A 25,044-nucleotide genomic window follows, 5' to 3' on the forward strand; every position below is an offset into this window, starting at 1 on the left:
AGTTCCTCCAAGCAAAAATTCAGAACATACATAACCCCCAATCCTAAATTTTCACTTTAAGTTTCAGGTACTTCCCTTAACCCGTTAATTTATGCTCTTAGTCACACCTGAAAGATTGTAGATAAACCCTTTTCACAATCTGAATGTATAGCCTAGTATCTTTTCTTTTACTTCAAAATACCTCTCAACATTCTCTGAAAATTTTAGTTTAATACCTTTTGCCATTCCCTGGATGTTTTTTATACGTCTTTTTGACAACCTGGATGCATGTAAAATATTTTGATTTAGTTCAACATGCTCCTAAACATTCCCCGAAAGCTTCAATTTAATTCCCTTAATTGTTCCCATATATGCCCTTTTGACAGCTTAGATGCAGCTAGTATCTTTTGATTTAGTTTAACATCTTCCTCAATATTCACTGAAAGTTTCTTCTTAACACCCTGAGTAGTTCCTGAGATATGGAAAATATATACTCTTGACAACCTGGATGCGTACATTGTCTTTTGATTTATTTCAGCACTTTCCTCAACGCTCCTTAAAAGCTTCGATTTAATGATCTTTACTGTCCATGATATGCTACATCTCATGAATTTGACGCTACATCTACATCTACGCTACATCTACATGAGATGCTACATCTACATCTACATACTTTTTGAAAATTTGGCTGCAAAAAGTTGCTTTCGATTTAGTTCAATATCCCGCTCAAGTTCCCTAAAGCTTTAAACTTAACACCCTTAGCTGCTTTTGAGATATTGCAGATACCTCTTTGACCCCCTTCTGAAATACAAACTAACAATTTTTGTTCGGGAAAATTAAAATAGTACTAGTCGACAATAACAATTTATAATACAACAACCTATCGACAATACTTAAGGGACCTATTCCAAGGGAGCTTGCTGAAAGTATGGGATATTCGATAGAACTAGGTAAATGGATAATCATATGATTAATTCTTGAGATGATCTTAGGATAATAGAATAGATATCCCTGTGAAACAATTTGCTTAATGAATTAGTTGAATTGTCGCCATAGCTTTAGTAAATTGGAGTTATTTATTATGAGGGTTGCTATCGTTGTTCTCATTGGAAGCTTTTTTCAGGTCTTTTTCTCCCCTATGCTCATCTGTATTCATTCAAGTATGCTTAGACGGCCAAAACAAATTACTATTCTTATTATATTGCTTTTGCAGTTTCCGTAACTTTGTATCCAAGCCTGTTCAAAAGATACCGAACAAAAATTTTTGTTCAGCACAATTAAAATGTCATCAAACGGCAATAACAATTGATATCCCAAATAAAACCATCTATCTACAACGCCCAAGGGAGCTATCCCTTTTTCCTGGCACTTTGGCACCCAGTCAACTTCTCCCTGATGACTTGTTTACTAGGGAAAATAATGTTCCCGCTCCAGTGATTCCAGATCCCTTTTAAGATTTCTAGCTGTTTATCATTGCGGGAGGAAGGGATCTACTAACAAAGAAAAGAATTTGGGAAATTTAATAGTGCTTGAAAATATTGCCTTGCTGGTTGCTATAGTGGTCTATGAGCTTAAGATAATAGGCAAAGAATTTCATTCGCTTAACGGAGGAATTATTTATTGTTATTAGATGGTCTACGTTGTTTGTGTCTTAGCTCTCAATTTAGCAACGGTCTCTTCCCTAGACTTTCTTTTCGTAAAGTAATTGCATAATTCGAAAAAAAAAAAAACGATAAGGAGATTCAATATTGATGACATACATATGATATATTTATTGATGACAAATATTTGTATACCCAGGAATCGTCTTTGAGATATCTTGTATCTAAAGAATAAATATAGCCATGTTAATAAAGGAAAAAAAAAGAAAAAAGAGAAAGACTTGAGCTATATACAAAACGTAAGAAAAAAAGACACTTATGCATTAGGAATTTTTCTTATTATAAAGATTACCAAGTTATTATTATTATCTGACCAAGTAAGTTTGATTCATTATGTATTTAAGTTACAATAAAAATATTATTCCTACAAAGGCTCTTTGGCCTGTAAATAAGACAAATAAGTAATTTCAACACTTACTCCGAAAGAGAAAAAAAGAGAATTACAAAAAGAAAAAAGTAGGCAAAAGAAAAGCAAAAAGGAAAATTCTGGTGAATTTTAGACAAATACAAACCAAAAATGTAAAAAGTGAAAACATACAGCAAAAAAACAAAAAAAGACTTCAATCAATTCAAGACAAATATAATCCAAAATGTTTAAAAAGCTTTTTGAAGAAACTAAACGAATGATACGTTCGAGGCAAATCAGGTATATACAAAAATGGGTCACTTTTACATAAATAAGGAATAGGAAAATATGCTAGTATCGAGATTAAAACCAAGAGACTCGCTTGAGATAAAATAAAAAACTTCGAGTATGTGTGCTTAGAAAATTATTGTTTAAATTGATTTATCGTTTAAATTCACCGTCAATTATAAAAAAAGACAAAAAAGAAAGAAAACGTGAATATCAATCTTTAATTTTCGATGGTTATATTGTGGGAAAATTTATATTTCTCGTATTAAAACTGCGTGTTTTCGACGGTCGTGTTGGCTTCACGATGCTCGACATAGCTATAATGCGGCAAGTTGCAGCCAAAACTCCCAAGGCCATCTATATATCCCAATGAAATAACCTGAGGAGGATTGAAGGTACGCCATGGTTCAAACTGTTTAAAACTGCGTATCTTTGACGGTCGGGGTGGCTCCATGATGCTCTAAATAGCTATGATGCGGCAAGTTGCAGCCAAAGCTCCCAAGGCCATCTACATATCCCAGTAAAATACCCTGAGGAGGATTGAAGGTACGCTATGGCTCACAACTTCATAAGTGACGAGAAGTTATTCCAACTCATTGGAAAATCTCAATTTCAATCCAAATAGCTGAACAAACTCTGCTATGAGTTGGGAACCTGTTGTAAATGTTTCCAAATCTAGCTGTAAGATCATTTACGACGTAAGAGCCTTTCAGACCAAAAAATTCTTGTGGATCTTATGGATTGCTACAGAGCTTATGGTCAAACTTAAGAAAATTACGCACTCCGTAACGTAAAAAAATACGTACGAAACAGGGTTGATATCTGCTCAACTTTACGTCCAACAGAAACGTAGAAACGTAATTCAGAGTATATTTTGGGTAAGATCTAACCTACTTTGGTGTATTTCAGTAGATAGGGAGTAACTAGAAAATAATGGTTAAATTAGTTTGACTAAATGATTTGAGAAATAATGGACTCAATTGAAAATATGCTTAGTAACGCACTAATAGTTTCCAACTAATGACACACTAATAGGTCTACACCTTTTGGTTATTTAAATGAATTAATTAGTTAATATTTTATTATGATAATTAAAGTTTAATTATGTTATGTTTTTTTTATCTAATCCAATGGGGAAAAAAAATATGGGAATAGTTGAAAATTATTTTTTTTGGAAGGTTTGTAGGATTGAAAGGGATAGGATAGGAGTGAATTAGGACCGTTATTTTTTAGGGTAATGATGGGTCATTGACATTGGAGAGAAACAAGAAGAGAGTATCAAAATAATTATGGTGAGAATTTACTTTTTGATTTCAGAAAGATGGATAAAAGATAACAGAAAAGGAAGATATTAAAGAAAATGTGGGCAGTGACGAGAATTTTATTAACATCGTTTTTTATTAAAGGATTCTTTCGTAAAAAAATGAAGATAAAAAGGTGGCTGCTTTAGAAAAGTTTTTTTGCAGTGCATGATCTCTCTTCCAAGTAACACTTCCTTCTGGAGGCACGAAGTAGTTGGCAAGTATTTTTCCAAAATTTTTGGATTGTCTTGAAGTATTATTACTCGTGAGAGACCTAAATCCTGGAATGAAGCATTTGAAATAGAAGCTGGAGACTCTGCTTAAGCGTTTGGGTATCACCTAAAGTAATAATGCAATTGTTAGGGCAAAGTGCAAATTCCTTGATTGTCGCAAACTTTTCTGGCTGTATGATTATTTCTGATCTAAACAGTCTGAATCTTTGCACAAAATGCCGAAAGTGTTCTCGATTAACCTGCAAACTGAAGGAATTCTATAAATTGCATATCTTTTGGAGTTCAGCAAGGTTTCTGCCAGGAATGGGCCTATGTAGTTCTTGAGCGGAAAGGATTCGTCACATAAGAAACAATAATAAAATAGTAATAAAATAATAATAATAAAATAATAGTATATATATATAATAATATAATAATATATAATTATAAAATATAATAATAATATAATTATAAAACATAATTATAAATATAATAATATATATTATAAAATATATAATAATATAATAATAAAATAATAGTAATAAAATAATAAAATAATAATATAATAAATAATAAAACAATAATAGAATACAACAATAATAAAAGAAATAATAATAAAATAATAATAAGGAAACATGTTGTTAGTTCCAGGGTTTTTTGTTTTTGTTTTTTAGAGAGGAAGCCTGATAGATCCGGAGGCAGCAACGTCATAAAACAAATTTGTAGTTTGCGTCACAATTTGCATGAAAAATAACACTAAAATAGTTTCTAATAACTTCTCTGATGCTAACCTGACTCCTATTCATAATAATGATAGATGGTAATAAACTTTCTGGCAAGAGATATTGAATTTGAACGTGATGATGACAGGGACAGGTCCTGTCGAAATTATCGCTTGAAAACATCAGTCACCTGACATCCATAGCTTAGGTAAGCTTATTACCATCTATCATTATTACTAAAATAGTTCTTATAGCTATAAAATTGTGAGTCAGAATTGTAAGGGCATTGAAGGCTGATGTGCCTACCAGTGCTAGCACCTATTTTTATTTGGTATTTTCCATCGGGTAAAGATCTACGCTGCAGTAAGTTTTAAGTCTTCTTCGGAGAGAATAGCAAGAAAATTGGGAGAAAGAATGTCAAAAATGGCCTGTGCAGTCTCTTCGAAATTTTTTTAGACAGTACAGGTTCCAAATACTTATAGTGTAAAGTTGTCATGCTGTTTCCCGTTGTTGAACATCAAGTTAAGGCTAGGTGAGTCTCAAAGGATGTGAATTTTCTATAATTTATATTTCTCTTTGTTAATTTTACTCGCACCTTACTTAGTGAATCAGAAAATTCTTTTCTAGTAGAGCATGTAAAGTTCACGAATTTTTCATCATCATCAGTCAGGAGAAGCTCATTAAGCAAGTTTAACTGCCCTAGTTTCTCTCTTTTACTATTTTCTAGTATTCGACGTACTCACTGCTTCTTTTTCTCTTTTACTGTTTTCTAGTATTGGACGTATTCACTGCTTCTTTTTTTCGTTTCTTAGAGCGATTGGCATTAGCATTTTGCTCGAAAGCAAGTGGTACTGATGCAATAACTAAAACATCATCGTCAGAACTGTTATAATCAGTCATCTTCAACATTATTAAACTAAATATCAAGTGCCGAAAATAGCGTCATTAAAAAGAAGAAAAGGTTTTTTGCGGAGTTTTTAATCACTTCAATCTTAAGGAAAAGCAATTTAGCCAGAAGGATTAGCTACATAAAACCGTAAACGTAAACCGTAAGTGTAATTCTTACGCTTTGGTCTGAAACAGCCATTATACTCTATCACAACCAGCTGAAAGCCAGTTCGAGGTCAGCCAAAGAAACGATGGTCTTATAGCTCATCCAGAGTTCCTCATGGCTTCTTACATCAAACTTAGCGAAGCGTAAGCACTTACCGTTAACCGAAGTCAATAGACAAGGCAGATTTCCACACTGAGCACCGCTTGGCAGGAGATAAAAGTCAAGTCAAATTTCACTGGTTTAAGAGGTCAAGTGACTTTTACCAAGCTTAGAGTGAATCCGAAAAAATATTTGTAAAGTACTTACTTCAATAATTCCTTGCATTATTCTGACCAGAATCACTCCATTAGAGCTGAGTTTGGCAGCACCAGGGATCCACAAATTAAGAAATGCTGACATAGCAATTGCTGAACCAAAAACTCTAGAGTGAGCAAATTTTTATAAGTAAAACTCTTAGGTAGCTAAGAGGGTAGCTAAAGGGGTAGCTAAGAGGTAGCTCTCAGGTATCTAAGGTAATAAATAATCTTAAAATATGAAAATAAAGAAAAGTAAAATGAGTTCTAAACTTGGTCAAGAAAATACATAGATAGCAATTATAATACATTTTGTACCATAGGTTAAGTTTGATATAACATAAAAGATGGGGTTATAAACGACAAAAATAGAACCAAACCTAAAATAATAATTTCTGCTTCTGTAGAAGGAACTAAATAAATTATATTATGAAAGAGCTTAAGCCAATTTAGGTAACTTGTAAGCCTAATCCCTAGGGGAGTTCAGAGCTAATCAAGAAATTCAATATGCCTATGTTAAGCAATGTTAAAGCAGAAAATGTTAGCATACATGCTTCATATACCAGCAAAACCAGGAAACATCCTTCATATACCAGCAAAGCCTATAAATTATGAAAGTTGCCCATATTGTTTGCGCATAGTATCAAATAGTTGGTGGTAGGGACCTGGACGTAAGGAGCGACCCGGCTCAATAGTAACCGACGATCTAAAAACCGGAATTTTGATACCAACAGATACATCAAAGATACATCACAATTTTCATAATTATTTTAAATATATAAGTTTCATCAAATTTTGTCTTACCCATCAAAAGTTACGAGCCAGAGAAAAATTGCCTTATTTTAGATAAAAGGGGAAAACACCCTAAAAGTCGTAGAATCTGAATGAAAACCCCATCATCAGATTCAGCGTATCAGAGAACCCTACTGTAGAGGTTTCAAGCTCCTATCTGCAAAAATGTGGAATTTTATATTTTTTGCTAGCAGAAAAATCACGGATGCGTGTTTCTTTGTTGTTTTTTTTCCCAGGGGTGATCGTATCGACCTAGTAGTTCTAGAATGTCGCAAATGGGCTAATTCTAACAGAAATTAAAAGTTATAGTGTCCCATTTAAGGGGCCAAGGAAATTAGAAGGCAACTAGACCCCCTCCCACGCTGATTTTTTCCCCAAAGTCACCAGATCATAATTTTGAGATAACCATTTTGTTCAGCATAGTCGAAAAATCTAATAACTATATCTTTGAGGACGATTTAATCCCCCAGAGTCCCCGGGGGACGGGCTGCAAGTTATGAAATTTGTTCATTGTCAAACAGTTCGTGGTAACGAACTGTTGTAAGGAGCGACCCGGCTCAATAGTAAACGAAACTCTAAAAAACGGAATTTTGATGCTAAAAGATACATCAGAAGAATTAGATTTTCATGCTGATTTTCATTATATAAGTTTCATCAAATTTAATCTTTGTCATCAAAAGTTACGAGCCTGAGAAAATTTGCCTTATTTTGTAAAATAGGGGGAAACACCCCCTAAAAGCATAAAATCTTAACGAAAATCACACCATCGCATTCAGCGTATCAGAGAACCCTATAGCAAAAATTTCAAGCTCCTATCTACAAAAATGTGGAATTTCATATTTTTTGCCACAAGACAGAACACGGGTGGGTGTTTATTTTTTTTTTTTTTTTCCCAGGGGTCATTGTGTCGACCAAGTGGTCCTAGAATTTTGCAAGAGGGCTCATTCTAACGGGAATGAAAAGTTCTAGTGCCCTTTTTAAGTGACAAAAAAATCGGAGGGCCCCCCCCCCATGCTCATTTTTCCCCAAAGTCGGCGGATCAAAATTTTGTGATAGCCATTTTGTTCTGCATAGTCAAAAACCCTAATAACTATGTCTTTGTGGATGAATTACTCCCCCACAGTCCCTGGGGGAGGGGCTGCAAGTTACAAACTTTGACCAGTGTTTATATATAGTAAGGGTTATTGGGAAGTGTACAGACGTTTTCAGGAGGATTTTTTTTTTGGTTCGGGGGGTGGAGTTGAGGTGAGAGGACTCTGTGGGAGGATCTTTCCTTGGAGGAATGTGTCATGGGGGAAGAGAAACTCAATGAAAAGGGCGCAGGATTTTCTAACATTACTATAAAAAAAAACAATGAAAAAATAAACATTAAAAAGTTTTTTCATTGAAAGTAAGGAATATCATTAAACCGTAAAACGATCAGAGATTATTACGCATATGAGGGGTCCTAAAAATACTTTCGCATAAAGAGCGAGGTATTTAGGAGGAGATAAATATCTCGCTCTTTATGCTAAAGTATTTTTAGTAATTTCAACTATTTATTCTACGGCCTTTCTGATTCAGGGGTCATTTTTAAAGAATTGGGACAAAACTAAAGACTTAGTGTAAAGAGCGAGGTATTAACGAGGGAACAAACCCTCTCATATACATAATAAAAAATTTGATAATATAAAAGTTTGTTACGTAAGTTAATTCTTAAGTTACGTATACTTTTATTAATAAAAACGTTCCTTAAAAATTAAAAGTTCTATTTGCCTCTTTAAGTAACCGAAAAATTGGAAGACTCGTAGGCCTCCTTCCCCACCCCTTATTTCTCAAAATCGTCTGGTCAAAACTAAGAGAAAGCCATTTAGTCAAAAAAAGAATTAATATACAAATTTCATTTTAATAATTTATGTGCGGAGAGCCAAAATCAAACATGCAATAATTCAAAAACGATCAGAAATTAAATTAGAAAAACTTTTTTTTTTAACTGAAAGTAAGGAGCGACATTAAAACTTAAAACGAACAGAAATTACTCCGTGTATGAAAAGGGCTGTTCCCTTCTCAACACCCGCTCTTTACGCTAAAGTTTTTTTTACTGTTTAATAAAGTAGAATTGAGAGAAAGAGGCAAACCTTAGCGTAAATAGCGGGGCGTTGAGAGGGGAGCAGACCCTTCCATACACGGAGTAATTTCTGTTCGTTTTAAGTTTTAATGTCGCTCCTTACTTTCAGTTAAAAAAAAATATTTTTTTGTTTAATTTACACATAGTATTGGTTATTGGGAAGTACACAGAAGTTTTTAGGGGGAATTTTTCTGGTTAGGGAGAGGGGGTTACGTGGGAGCATCTTTCCACGGAGGAGTCTATCGTGGGGTAATAGAATTTTCATGAAGAGGTCGCTGGATTTTACAGCATTATTTAAAAAATAATGAGAAATTAAATAAAAAAACAAGTTTATTCAACTGAAAGTAAGGAGCAACATTAAAACTTAAAGCGAACAGAATTTATTATGTATACGAGGGGTTCGTCCCCTCCTCAAAATCTCACTCTTTACGCAAAAGTATTTAGTAATTTCAAAAGAGCTATTTATTCTAATTAAACGGCCTTTGTGATTCAAGGGTCATTCTTAAGGAATTGGAACAGAATTTGAACTTTAGCGTAAAGAGCGAGGTAAGAAAGAGAATTTAAACCCCCTCATGTAAGTAATAAAAATATACGAATGTAGAAGTTTGTTACGTAAGTTAATTCGTAAGTTACGTATATTTATTGCTAATAAAAACATTCCTAAATAAAATTAAACATTCTAGTGGCCTTTTTAATTAACCAACAAAATTAGAGGGCAAATAGGCCCCCTCTTCCGTTCTTTATTTTCTCAAAGCCATTCGATCAAAATTTTAAGAAAGCCATTTAGCCAAAAAAATAAAATTAATATGAAAATTTTGTTTTAATTATTCATGTACAGTATGCCAAAATCAAAACCTGCATTAATTCAAAAACTTTCGGGAATTAAATAAAAAAAAAATTATAACTGAAAGCAAGGAGTGACATTGAAACTTAAAACTAACATTATTCCGTATATGAAAGGGGCTGTCCCCTCCTCTACGCCCCATTCTATATGACTCTTTCTCACAGCTCTACTTTTTAAACAATAAAACAAGAACGTAAAGCGTAAAGAGCGGGGCGTTGAGGAGGAGACAGCCCCTCCTGAACGTCCCGTCCCAAATAGAGAATCATCATTTGTAATAGCAAATTTCTGTTTTTGGGTCTTCCTACTGATATAATATATCTGGTTGTGTGAAAACCTATAAGCTTAATCACGTAGCAAGTTGATTTAATCTAACAAACTAATTTTAAAAATTTCAGGTATTTTTCATGTTAGAATTAAAACTTTATAATTATTAATCAGGTACCATAAATGTTTCTTTTTAGTTTACATAATAAACTTAGCGATTCTGAACTGAACTTAAAATTTTTTTCAACTTTTTTATTATATCTTAAAAAGACATTTTTGTATGAAGTCCGAGTTCTAGTAATGATTTCTAGTAAGATTAAAACTTTTGGCTTTCTTTCTTAATATTTTTGAATTGTTGTAATCCACTGTCAAAATATATGCAAATATGTTTGTGATTACCAGTTATTTGTTCTTTAAAAATTTAATATAAGCATTTCCAAGTATGAGAATCTTCAATTTTTCTACTTAAGTGTGACAACGGTATTGCAATACTAATGTATATAAATATTGCTTCACTCACATACATTATTTTCCAAAATTAAACATTTTAACAATTTTTCTCAAACTTCTGATCTATCTCTTGATTGTTGTTTTAGGCCAGAATGTCCCATGGTCCGTTTTCTTTTTTGACATGCTCTAATTATCGTTTTCCCATGTCTTCTGTCTTCATTCACCAGTGAATGTCTGAAACACCTTTTTTCTCCTTGGATTTAGTTTGCGTAGCCTGTCAACTTTTTCAGTTTTGTGCAAGGTTTGATGATGACAGGTTAGGTTTTTAACCCATTTTTGAGAGTTATAACCTAATTTAACCTAACCCAACCTAACTTTAACTTTTACCTTCAAAGCTTGCATAAGACTGAAAAGCCGATCCGCAAAGCTAATTGAATCCAAGCAGAGGAAAAGGAATTTCGGACATTTACTGGTGAATACAGACATTAACCAAATTTCGGACATTCACAGTAACATAGCATAAACAATAACATATGTACAATTGTTGTTGGTTTAAAGATAACAAATAATATCTGGGCTCTGGATGGTTAAAGAAACCTCTAGTTAGGGGGTTGAGGGGAGAGGGTTACGAGGGAAGATCTTTTCATGGAGAAATTTTTATGGGGGAAAAGAACTTCCATGAAAGGGTGCTGGACTTCCAAGCATTATTCATAAAACAACCAGAGTGTAATTGTTAAAAAACAAGTTTTTTTTCAACTGAAAGTAAGGAGTTGTTATTAAACAATAACAAATATACAATTGTTGCTCGTTTAAAGATAAAAGATAATGTCTGGGCTGTGGATCGTTAAAGAAACCTCTAGGCTGCCTCTTGCTATTCTTGACGAAAGCAATGAAAATATCCACATATCTTCGCACATTTTGTTATTTTATGATTTTCTCATCCTCCTTTCTACAATTTCATTAGAGTTTTTTTTCGTTATGACTGTTTAGTTTATTTTACAGCTATTGTTTAAAATTTATTATAATAATTTATTAGTAATACTAAAGCAATATTTTTTTTTCTGTTCTGCAGTTCTTCGTAAAATAAGTGTGATACACCCTCCCCCTTCACATTAGATGACCTTAAAAGATGTCTCGAAAAACTTAAAGTTGAAAATAAAGGTCAAGTCCGTGAAAGGCTTAGTAAAAATCTCATGCGTCTAAACTTGGCATTAAGCAATAGTTCAGCCAGTCCTTCACGGTTTCAAGCCTTCAACGTTCCTCAGGCGTACTGATTCTACTTTATACCAATTCTACTTTATTTAAATATTTGTCACATTTATGTTATTGTAAAATCTATTTCAACGCCTTGTAGATTAAAAAGTCATTGAACATGACAACTATCTTTGCAGTGTTCCGAAGTGCTCTCAGATCCAAGTTAAGTCTTGTAATTAGCAATTAGTAAAATCAAAGTTGGCAAGGCACTCAAAAGCAATGTCATTCCATCTATTTTACATTTTGTTGCTGCTCTTCTTTTGTTCCTTTTTGTGATTGTTTTAGCACTATTGTTTACTATTATAGTAATTTCTATTAAATATATTTATTTATATGATTTTCCTTTTTTCCATCGATATATATTGCAAGGCAAGCATGTTCCGTGTCAAACATTTTGTGACTCACAAAAAAGCATAAAATGCATTCTAAGTTAATATGTTCGAGTTGAGTGTCCTATTCAAGCCTTCGTGAAGTACGGATAAAATATCCGGATAAAGCACTATTTATTAACAAGAAAGATATCAAGGAAGTGTCATCGAATGCAACTTTAGTAAAGGAACAATCAGTGTTCCGCTGATGTGACATTATTAAGATCCTTTATGTTGCTTATTCATCAATATATAATCGTGATAATATTGAAAGTAGAAACTTACTTGAGATTACTTTTCCAAATATTTTACGACTACTAAAAATAATCGGCATAACTTGTGAAAAAAGACTATACGCTGAAGAAGGGTGCTATATATATATATAGGTATATATATATATATAGGGTGCTATATATATATATATATATATATATATATATATATATATATATATATATATATATATATATATATATATATATTTATATGTACCAGATTCCGCTCAAATAACCACCACACGACTTTGACACACCCATAAGTCTTTTGTTATACAGCCTTAGATCCACAGGAGCCTTCAAGCCATATAGACCACCCGCTCATAACTCTGTAGTCACAGCTCCGTAACCCTAAAGCTCCCTACCACATGGCTCCCTAAATATAAAACTCTCTAGACATATAACTACCCGCCCATATAGCTTCCCAGAAGTCAAAGTCATAGATAACATCTATAAATTGTTGTAGCAGTAGCTGCCATCTAGTTAATGACTAAAACAGAATGACAGATCAAATCCTGGCCCATGTTAATAAAACGAACTGTTTAAAAAAACATGTTTCCAAAGAAATTACTTTCGTAAAAGATCGTCAATTGAATTGAATTGAAATTAGTAAATATTATTCGGGCTCAACTCAATAGTAATAAGTAATTATGAAAATAAAATCTTGAAGGTTTAAAAAAGAGCCTGGCACTAAGGGTGCATCCAAGATTTTGTTTGAGGGGGAGTTACAATAAAAATATTTTAAAAATGCATCAAAAATTTCTTTATATGTATTTTGTTACGTTTTTACGAGTCGGACAAATATTTTTGGTGGGGGAGGGTTTGAACTTTGTTATCCAGCTTCCTTGGCATATATTGAAACTTTAACATTTCAGTTTCATTAATATTGACGCTTCTTTTTTTTTTCCAGCCCCTTTGGGCTGCTGCAAGCCTGTAGGGGGATAATTATGATCCCATTTGAAAAATATATTTTACATCTTAAGCAGCAAATCTAACTTAAGTAGAAACTTAAGAACCAAACAAAGGAACAGTTAAGCCGCATAAAAAGTGGTAATTTCGGGCATTTTATGCTTTTTAATAGTAAATAATCGATATATGCTTAAAAAACTGAAAAACCTCCTTTTCGCATGATTCTGACATATTTTCAGCGTAATTTTCAATAATAAAAAAAAAGCAATTTTAAATATTAAGTTCGGTAGGTAGTTGATTATTAGCTATTAAATAATAGAAAGGCTTATTCGTATGTATTAGTATGTATAGAAAGGCTAAAAACCGTAGAAATATAGAAGAATAGCAAACCAGAAACTTGACGAGCGAACACATTAATTTATATATATATATATATATATATATATATATATATATATATATATATATATATATATATATATATATATATATATATATATATATATATATATATATATATATATATATATATATATATATATATATATAAGAGTCAATACTATAGCATTGCCTATAGTAAAGGCCATAAGGCTCCAATGTTTTTTCCCCAGAGGCACTTAGTGTGTAAGAGGTTGTCGTATAAACTTTGGAGGTGGCTTTGTCGTATAAAGTTTGTCTTATAAATTTTGGAGTTCTAGTTCCCTTTTTAAGTGTCTAAAGTGATCGGATTGGTGGCGTTAAGAACTTTTAAGATAGACCTTAATATGAAAACAAAATACAGAGGAACGATTATCAAAACGATCTCCCAAGAAATAATATAAAAATAGTAACCAAACAATCCACCTCTTTCTTGTTTTGACCCCCCCCCCCCAACACCCTTGAAGTTGAGCTAGTGTGTGCCTGTGCCTTTTGACTTCTATATGGCTTTAATTTTTTAAACAAAGACCAAATATTTTTTTTTGCATTTCGAGGCTTTCCTTTTTATTTTTTTCTGAAAACCCACATTTTTTTTAAATTTCAACCAGAAATATTTTATACGTCATTTTTCCATTGACGTTATTTAATATTGTTGGTGAAGTGAATCTAACTATGAACCCTGTCTGTGCTCTTATCTAAGCACAGGTAGCAAGCACTTTGAAAAATAATTATTTAGAATTTAAACCTTAAACTAAATTTAAAATTTTTAAATCTAACGTAAAAAAGAACTTACTGATTAGCTGGAAGTTTGGATGCCAAGAATCCACCAGGAACTTGTGTTATTATGTATCCCCAGAAAAACGATGAATCCACGAGACCAAATGTTTCAGGGGTCCAATCAAATTCAGGAAGCTAATTAAAAAAAAAAAAAAAAATAGCCAATTAAAAAAAATTATGTTTTGCATGAACTAGCACACAAGATGTGATTGCTCAGAATCATTGACTAGTCCTAGCATATTATAGGTATTAAATAGGGACCGCTTTGGCTCAACCCCACAAGGGGATAGAAAACCCACAAAAAGACTGAAAAGGGCTTTAGAAGACTACAAAAGAGTTGAAGTTATGCATATTTTTTTAGATTCAAAATAACACGCCTTAGCTTCATTCAAAGGGTTATGGAATCTCATTTCCGAAGAATTGCCCTGTGTATAGCTCATTTCCAAGTTTGCACAATGTTAGAGCCACGATTGAAAAGCTTTTGGGGTTGGAGATCGATAAGACAAAAAGAACAGGTCTGTTTCTCGGTACTTTAAGACCACTATAGAAACTATAGAAACTGGACAGTTTATTTAAAAACGAATTACCAACCCAATAACAATTAATCCAAAATCCCAATTCAAGCCAAAGTTACGTATCTTTTGAACACATCTGTATGTGTTCACGTGTCTATATGCTCATTTCTTTACCAAACATAATGATACTGAACACATCTTTAGATTAATTATCCTTTCTTTCGACTATTCGTCAGGGAAAGGCCTGTTCACAGTGATTTTTTTACTTAACCGAAACTCAGCCTGTTCTGAATCCCCATAACAGCTGATACTAGCAATCAACAATTACAATTCGCAATTGATAATTTAAACACAGAAATCAAACTAAAACCCTAATCATTTCATGTATTTGTTTATATCTCTGATTTCCTATAGGTGTTTTTGAAGAACACACTGCCTTTTCCTGACGTACTTATAACAGTTCAAATAGAAAAGGTTGTTTTATTAGACAGTGAAAAACAATGACAAAACATTATGAAAGTTTCGACCCAGCATACAGTGACCGTCAACAGCAGATATAATGTGATCGAAATATTCAGAATTTTTGTCATTGTTTTTCACTGTCTAATATAAGGATTTATCCTTATTTTAACGGTTATTTGTGCCTGATTTCATATAGTGCTTGTTTCTCTTGTCAAACGTAAATTCTTGAGGTCTGATGGGTATGAGAAAATTTGCCTGATTTCGAAAAAAAGGGGGGAACACCCCCTAAAAGTCATAGTGTATAAATAAAAATCACACCGTCAGATTTAGTGCAACAGAGAACCCTACTGTAAAGGTTTCAAACTCCTATCTGCAAAAATGTGGAATTTCGAAGTTTTTGCTAGAAGAAAGATCACGGATGCGTGTTTATTTGTTTTTTGTTGGTTTGTTTTTCCCAGGGGTGATTATATCGACCTATTGGTCCTAGAACATCGTGAGAGGGCTCATTCGAACAGAAATTAAAACTTTTAGTGTTAATATTTTGTTACTATTTCCTTTTTTACTAGTTTACTAGATTTGGTTACTTGTTACTATTTTTGATTTATATAAATGAACTTCAGAGGTGTTTACTACAAGATAATAGCTTAGCAGTAATTTTTGCAGATGATACGGCAGTGACAGTAAAAGCTAAAACCCTATATTTGTTGGTTGAAAAAATGGTGACAACAATAAATGCTTTGCATGTAACTACCTAGCTCCGAACTTTTCTAAAACTGAATTCATGATTTTAGGGCGGTCACAGAGGGCGGTAAATAAAATTATCATAGAAGAGTTAATTGTAAATCAAAGTAGGATAAAGGAGTAAATTCATTTCGTTATCTAGGGAATGTTTTCCCTGAGCTTTTATCTTTCCGTAAGCATTCTGACTATTTGAAATTGGAACTTTGGGGACACTTTTGCGAGCTTTTGGGAACAGTGGGGAATTTGCCAGAATTCGTATACAAAATTCTTTTTATATGTCTTGCTTTGTTTTTTCCGTCTCGATTTTACGCGTGAGGTTGTCAAGGGTAATTGTCCGGTGTAAATTTTCACCCAGATTGAATTGTCTAGAGCAGTGGTTCGCAAAATTATTTAGACACTATACCCATTTTTATCCACAATACGTTTAAGGTACCTCTTCTCATTTACCGGTACTAACTAAACTATACCTAAAATATAAATAAAATTACCTGTTCTAGAGCTAAAGGGTTGTACGTTTGTTTTTGTTGGCCGACCGCGTACCCCCTAGAACTTGTTGCATACCCCCAAGGGGTACGCTATTGCCGTTTGAGAACCACTGGTCTAGAGGATGTTTCCGTGGGGAGGGGGATGTCTCCATGAGGTTGGGGCCAGATTTGCTCACGGTATTTGAAAACGATCAGAAAATAAATAAAAAATAAGTTTTTCTGCTTAAATTAATCAGGAACATTAAAACTTAAAACGCACAGAAATTATTACGTATATGAAGGGATCTGTCCCCCCCTCAACACCTCGCTCTTTACGCTAAAGTTTGAATTTTGTCCCAATTCTTTAAAGATCGACTTCTGAAACACAACGGCCGTCTAATTAGAACAATAAGCTTTTTGTAAAAGTACTAAAATCTAAAAATCGAGGTGTTGAGGAGGGGGAGGTCCCCTTCATATATGTTATAATTTTTGCGCTTAAACAAGTATTTAAGCACCAAAAGCAGCGAAAAATGAAACATTAGTTTTTGAATTGGTTACGTGAAAACATTTACAGCCATATTTATCTTGGAGTATTAGAAAAAATGGGTTCTATATTTTTTATAATATGAAAAAAACTTCGTTTTCTTAAAGAGTTAAAGAGGCTGCGTCCCAAAGTCGAACCTTAAAACGTACAGGAATTAGAAGAGGCAGTTGGGGGGCTGCCGCCCCCCAAACCCCCAGCTTTTAAAGACTCTTTTGTACAGGTTTTTGTTTGTGGGGGGACTTCATTGTTACTAATTACTAGTTTTGGCGCAATGGTTCTCCTGTCCTCTTGTGTTTAACATTTTTCGAAGTTATTCCATTATTCATTCATTTCAATTTTTTGTTAATTAAAAGAGGGCCTTTCCGAAGCCAAGAGCGGGGGGTTAGCAAAAAAACAAAAAACCTGTACAAAAGAGTCTTTAAAAGCTGGGGGTTTGGGGGGCGGCAGCCCCCCAACTGCCTCTTCTAATTCCTGTACGTTTTAAGGTTCGACTTTGGGACGCAGCCTCTTTAACTCTTTAAGAAAACGAAGTTTTTTTCATATTATTTCTGTACGTTTTTCTACAATCCATGGTGGATGTAATTTAATAATTCCTGTACTCCTCGTACAGGAATTAGGAGAGGAACTTGGGTGGCTGCCGCCCCCCCCCCCCGCTTTTAAATAATTGTATAAAATAGAAAAAAAATAGATAGAATGACCGAAATGTTTCTTTTGCTCATAAGAAGCTAATATTCTGTTATCTCTCAAATGATAAGCTGTCCAGGTGTTATCGAAATTTTTTTGATGTTGCGAAAAAAAACCGCCCGTAAGGGACTTGAACCCTTGACCCGAGGATTAAGAGTCCCACGCTCTACCGACTGAGCTAATCACTTGCATGTGTGTAAATATAACTTCTCAATAACTTTTAAAAAATTCAAATTAACATGGGCTCTTATGGAGAGAAATCCGTTAATTAAGTAGCTAATGCGTGGTTTCTGGAAAACAGGGAAGGAGCTCCTGGGCCGTAGGGGACCTTAACTTGTGAATTTCAGCCCGATCAGACAACGTTAAAAGGGGGGGGGGGGGGTTGGAGGGTCGAAACTTTCGGGGGGTTAAGATTTTCCTACGAAACTTTCCAGGAAAATTACTCGGAGAATTCCGCATCGAATGAGTCTTCGTACACCCAGATCCGATGACGGATGTGACCTGTAGGCGTCTAGGAAAAAAAAGTAAATGAATTTTAAGTGGCTATGCGTGGTTTCTGGAAAACAGGGAAGGAGTTATCGGATCGAGCTGAAATTTCGCGGATAAGCTCCTGGGCTGAAATTTTGCAGGTTTCTTAGTTGGAGCTCGGGCTACGAAATGCATCCCTCCCCATCCCTCTGCGACCACTGGAACCGAAGATCGCTTAACATTGTCGTGTGTCGCCTCTTTATAGAGGCACGAGTGTGCCTCCTTGATTAGAAAAGACCATCATCTATGCATATGCAGTTTTAGGTTGTAGCGGGTGCTAAATTCTGAAAAAGAGAAACGTGGGTGAAAAATCAGAAAAAGTAAGCAGGAAACATATGACACCAAGTAGCTTGGTTGCTTTAGCTTTCCTTTGTAGGTTTAGTTGTTTTTGGGAATTCAAGAGATTGTTAATGTTTGAGTTTTGACGGACGAAATGAATTGTCAAATTTAGTTAATTAGTGTTACTTATTTATTTTCAAGGCTCCACTAGACAACACTGACGGACATGTGGCACTGTCCGATAAACTCTTTAAGTTTCGAACAGCCGAAAGGTAAATCTTCGAAAGCTGTAGAGCTAAAGTTATGACTAATCTCAAAATGGGTCCTGGGGTAAAATAAGCTTTTAATTTTATTTCTCCTGTATTTTACAGTCTTTTGGCCCCAGCCAATAGCTAGCATACTTCATAATCGGAAAGTAGATGTTACTTATTAGTGAAATGTTTAATTGATGCGTATATGAAATTTATATAGAGACTGTAAAACTAATTAATTTAGGCTCCACAGTTAGTTTTTAGATTCATTGTTATTTAATGTTGTTTCGAATACAAAAATTCGTGCACATTTCAAAATAGTTCGATTGTTCTTGCAGTCCACCACCAGTTAAAGCGCTTTTTACTGTTATACGAGTAAAATATTGTCCGATCGTGTTATCGATAAAGTGGAAAATTTCCAAATCTTTGAAAAAAACAATTATGGAGTATAATTCATTTTTATATTATTGCCCCCTGTACCGAATTATTCGATGGTTCTTGGAAGAAATAATTATTTCTCGCCACTTACTCAGGCCCTTGGACGATAAGAATGGACTCTAGCCGTCAGCCTGAAGTAACATTCTCGGGCTTTCTAAATCAAGAAAATCAGCCTAAATCAAGAAAAATAAATAGATCCCATTAATTCATTTCATTACTAAAATTACGTTTACCACATGTTAAGACGAGTCCATAGTTGCATTCATCGCTTCCAACGTGACAATATTACCAAAGTTCCTTATCATCATTAAGTCATGCTGTTCCCTGGTGTGTCTTAGAGTAATTACTTTACTAGTTCATTAATAAATTCAAATCAACAAATATTATGGCCAATGAACACATCTGGTATTCATAAAGGCTTTTAAGTAAATTGGGAAGAGAAGCCTCGGCTTCTTCTAAGATAGCCTGTTAATGCTTTTATTCTCCAGCGTTTCAATGTTCTAACGGTTTTTTCTTTTGAAGGAAGAAACGTCAAAATCGGAGAATTATTAAAAAGTAGATAACTTCGAAGACCACACTGCCTTTCCATGACGAAAGTAAAACAGTTCAAAATAGGGATGATACCTTTTTATTGACAGTGAATAGATATAAAATTATTTAACTGGATATTTCGAACACATATACAGTGTTCATCATCAGCAGTAAATTTACTGCTGCTGATGATTACATGTCTTTTAGTTTTACTGCTGATGATGAACACTGTATATGTGTTCGAAATATCCAGTTAAATAATTTTATAACTATTCATTGTCAACAAAAAGGTATCATCCCTATTTTGAACTGTTTTACCTTCATTATTACAATGTTGGGAAGTCTTTATCATGGCTGCAGTCTTAGCTGTAACATTAAAGCAAACCGCAACCCATCGTAGCGGGAATTTAAAATCGGATTAGCCCCCTTCAAATATCCCTTTTTTCCCTAAAGATATCCAAACAAAAGTTTGAGATAGCCGTTTGGTTCATTATACTTAAAAGGCCCAATTAATATGCATCAGGGTATATGGTCCCACAAGCCCTAGGGAAAGGAATTTAAGTTGCAATTTGTCCATCGTTTACAGATAGTAGTTGTTATTGGAGAACATACGAACATTTTTCGCGGAGGGATTTTCCGCGGAGGAATTTTCAGGGGAAATCTTCGCAGTGGATTTTTTGGGGGAGAATATTGAGCAGTAAGAATTTCCCGGGAGCGGGGGGAGCGCATACCACAATAATTAATATTGTCCATACTAGCGTCTACTTTGTATGACTTAAAAATATTTTTTAGGAACGAAAGTACCACCAAGTTGAACTATGGTCTTTGTAGCTGGGAAACTGAAGATTTAATTTTTCGACAAGTCAAAATAAAAACTCCCATTTTGCTGTCGGGTATTTTCTTTTCCTACCTTATAGTTAAGTACAAAAAAAACAAATCGGCATATATGCATACATTTAACTTTCTACACTTTTAAATAAACTATACTCACTTTGTTTTGAATACAGTACTGTGAATATAAATATAGAAACTATACTAAAAAGAGAAAAAAAGAAAGGAAAATAAAAAAAAACTACTTACCCCTGTGAGAGTCTCATTAGATACCATTTGTACTTTTGCTACACCCATATTACATCGAATACCAAAGGAAATTGAAAAACCTTAAAAAAAATATTTGCTTAACTTTTATTTCTAATTAAGTCTTATTAATGTCATTCAGGAGTTTTTCTGCTATCCTATATTCTTTGTTCTCTGTGGGGGGAATTTATTTTGATGTATTATGACTTCTCCATCGGCTTGTTTGATTATCTGGAGATGCTAATTTGCAGCCTCAATGCAATTCCAGATTCTGCGGCGGCTGAGATCGAACTCTTAATATTGGGTCCCATATTACCGAGAAAGATCAATGCCACCGTGTTACCATACTGTTTGGTGCATTATGGTGATTTTCAAATCAACTGACATCATTTTTATATAATCTTAATAAGGGCTTATGCCAGATTTGCCTCTCATTCACTCGGACTGTCTATCTTGACTTTTTCTACAATTAGCCACTACTTGATTTTAATTCAAAATCAAAGTCCGTTGATTTTGAATTAAAAATCAAGTAGTTGTAGCCAGATGTCTTGGAATCATTTAAAAATGAGTGAGGTATTCAGGGGTAGCAATCCTCCTCATATACGTAGTAGTTTCTGTTCGTTTTAAGTTTTAATCTTCTCCTTACTTTCAGTCGAAAAAACTTGTTTTTTTTTTAAATTTAATTGTAGATAGAAGCGGGAAATGTCCCCCTTTGGGCTTTTACGAGATGTCGAATTTTATTATCAAATTTTGAACAAGGATATACATATCATTTTTAGGAGTGTCTACTATGCGATTTTAATGGGTAGGCTATAGTTTCTGCCAATTAAAACTAAAACAGAAATTTTTTTTTCAGGTTTGAGCAGGACATAAACACAAAGTTCTAAATGTATATTCTTTCACCGGATTAGCGCTTTTTAAAGTTTCTATTCAAATCGGCGTTTTTTATACACTTTGGCGCACATTATGATGTTCTTTCCATCTTGAAATATGAGCATTGCCACCGGTAAAATATCTTTTCTTGTTAGAGTGATTTAGATTCTAGCCTATTCCCTCCTTTAAATTTAAAAAGAGAGAGAGAGAGAGAGAAAGAGAGAGAGAAAGAAAGAAAGAGAGAGAGAGAGAGAGAGAGAGAGAGAGAAAGAGAGAGAGAGAGAGAGAGAAAACTAGTCATAAAACACTATGGTTTGCAACCCTGGCTTTTGTAAAAAAACGCAGTTAAAATGTTGTCCATTCACTTGGTTTAACTCCTTTTTAAAAATTCATTCCACTTTTGTTTTTCATCATCATTCTTTTGATAATAACACAATAATTTACCCCATCCTGTTACAATTTTTTTATCCATCCCTAGCTGTATCATTACGATAAATGTCTTTTTTAAAAATTATGACCGCGTTTCTATCAGTGATAGTTAAGAGCCAGTTCCTAAAATAAAAATTCATGCATCAAACAACCTGACAACCTGACTTTCCCCCAGGGGTAATAAATTTTCTGGTGAAAATCTAAAAGCATCCCAGAGATATTTAGCGATAAGGGGAAATTGAACATGCACCAGCATTGCTGGAATTCGTAACCTGTGACAGGGATAGACTACTTTTTAACAGCTATGTCCTAGATTGCTTCACTTGGGGAATGAAACCGCTATGAAGAAACACGTTTTCATGATGGAACGATTTGATATGCAGTTCGAAGTGAAAGCATAGTTGTACAAATAATACTATAAATGTAGGTTTATAGAGCACAGGGAGAGTAGACAGCTCAATCGCAAATGTACACAAGAATTTATACCACGGGAGGGAATGATTTCCAGAAGAAATATACTAAATTCGTAAATAAGATGAAAAAACAAATTTTATCTGTCAAAACACTACGCCCAAAGTTCGTCAGTTAGTCCAGTTTGGACCAAAATAAAACTTCACGCAATAAAACGGTAAAAACGGACAGTTTATTCTGACGTTATACTAACCCTCACTTTAAAAAGAAAGGTAAATCAAATCAAGTCCTTTCATTAAAAATTTCGGAGTCGGGTTTAATATACCTCAATAAATTATTAGGTATTATATTTATAGCTTACCTAGAGAGTAGGGGATATTAACACAAAACATGTTCTCAAGAGAGGCAACCTTGTACCATTTCTTTGCACACAATCAAGTGAATGCAATCTTTGTTTTCTTAAGTCCCGTCCATGCTCGCAGGACGGCTTGGAGCCACTCTTTTTGACAGGGCCCACACCAGGATTCGATACGAAGATCTGTCTTTTCCTCTTCTGGAGAGTTGTGGATGTGATTTTGGTCGAAGTTGTGAATCGACTGCTTTCGTAATTGGGGCTATTTCTTTAGAGAGAGCATAAGCCAGGGCTCGATATGAAGATCTGTCTTGTGTTGCTCTGGAGAGTTGTACGCTGGGCTTGCGGCTGAAGTCGTCAATCCACCACTTCCGTGGTCTTCCTCAAGGTCACTATTCTTCAATCTTTCCTTCGAGTGCTATCTTCGGGGAAGGGTTCGAAAGTTGTTGGAGAGGATTTAGTTGTCTTTGGATTATTTTATGCTGTTACTTGCGATTCCCATTAGAGTGAGATCCCGCTCAAAACAATGAAGAAAAATAAAGCACGTATATGTGAAGCAAAAAGTACAACATTTCGTCTTTTTGCAGTTGGGGATTTTAAAATCTTTGATGGGGTTCTTCAGGATCCAGAAAATTTATAATAAATTTCCATAGAATTTATTCTATATTTTGGATGTTCTTGTTTGTGACCTTGCTTATATTATTAAATTAAATGCCCGACTGTTAATGTTACACATTCATAACCAGAAACAATTGGATATTCTTAGTATTATAGCTATGTATACCGATGAATAATATGAGAAAAAGATATGTTTAAAGAAGAAAAGCGAGGATAATTCAAGCCAGTGCGAATATTTCGGCCTAGACCCCCACTCATCTACCCTCAGTGCAGAAATAAAGGGATCATATTAAACAAACGCTATAATAAAATTGTGGTCTCAAAAATTACTTACCAGTGGAAAAGGTCTTTTCAATCGTAATACCACAGTAATTAAAAAAAGTTGTCAGTACTAAACAATTGGAATGAACTTCCTTCTGTTTAGCAAGCTATTACTTTAGGTTTCACCTATCCCTCCACCAGTAGCGGTTTGGCCTCTCTTATGTCATGGGAAAAACCTTGATTAGTACTCCCCCCTGTCTCCTGCAAAATTTCAAGATATAATCGAAATTTTAATATCTTTTTAAATTTAATATTTCAATTTTTTAACTATTTTAATTAAATCATTGTTTAATTAATTTTTATTTTATTAATATTTCAATTTATTAAATGTACCCTCTCTTCTATTCTTGTAAAAATTAAAAAATTAAAATATGACTACAACCGCTAGATTATTTATTTGAAATTTGAAACCCTAGGAATTCTCAAACCGGGGCAAGTACTCCCTCTATCTCTTCATAAATGTACCCCCCTCTATCTCTTCGTAAATATAGCCTCTGTCCCTCTGTCACCTCTAATACTGCCTCTGCCTTCCACCTATTCAAAGATGATAATTATACTTCAGCACATTTATATTTCCTCGACAAATCATACGTTTTGTCTGGATTTATGTTCCCATTATATAAAAAAAAAAAGAAATTAAGAAGCAACGTTAAAACTCAGAACGAAAAAAACTTATTTCGTTTATGAAGGGCTAACTCCTCCTCAAAACCTTGGTCTTTATGCTAAAGCTGTTAGCACTTCTATAAAAAGCTTCATATTCTCATTTGAGTGTCCCAGTGTTTCAATAACCGTTCTTGAAAAAATGAAAAAAAAAATCAAACTTTAGCGTAAAGAGCGAGGTCTTGCGATTGAATCAGGGGGGGACAGCGGTATCTGACCTTGACGTACAGAGGGAATCTTGTCCATTCGGACCCAAGTAAACGCTTTCAAGGGGAAGTTAAAACTTCCGATTGTTCACATCGATTTCTAAAGCACTAGTTGATTCCACATAGTCCTTCTGCAGGAAGTTCAATGCTGAGACCAATGTTTAAGCTTTGTTTATACCCCAAAACTAGAAATATTTTGGTTTCAAGAGCTCAAATTTTGCTTAAATTTGAATTTGCGACAGAAGTGATTGTTATATTTGAAAAGAACATAAAAAAAGACATCGAGTGGTATGTTCACTTTATTTGTAAGTCAAAAAAATGAACAACAAAAAATTTACCAATTATAG

General features: G+C 34.0%; 1 protein-coding gene across 1 annotated transcript in view; it reads right to left on the bottom strand.

The window, feature by feature from the left end:
* The window catches only part of LOC136031729 (vesicular glutamate transporter 1-like), a 185,317-nt gene that overhangs the window by 41,368 nt on the left and 118,905 nt on the right, over positions 1-25,044 (bottom strand). The window contains exons 5-7 of the mRNA XM_065711436.1: positions 20,831-20,910; positions 14,330-14,448; positions 5,870-5,984 (exon numbers count right to left, since the gene is read on the bottom strand). Of these exons, the coding sequence (XP_065567508.1) occupies positions 5,870-5,984; positions 14,330-14,448; positions 20,831-20,910 (314 nt within the window). The remainder of the gene's footprint in view (positions 1-5,869; positions 5,985-14,329; positions 14,449-20,830; positions 20,911-25,044) is intronic.

The sequence above is a fragment of the Artemia franciscana genome, chromosome 10 (assembly GCF_032884065.1).
Source record: "Artemia franciscana chromosome 10, ASM3288406v1, whole genome shotgun sequence".
NCBI lineage: Eukaryota > Metazoa > Arthropoda > Branchiopoda > Anostraca > Artemiidae > Artemia > Artemia franciscana.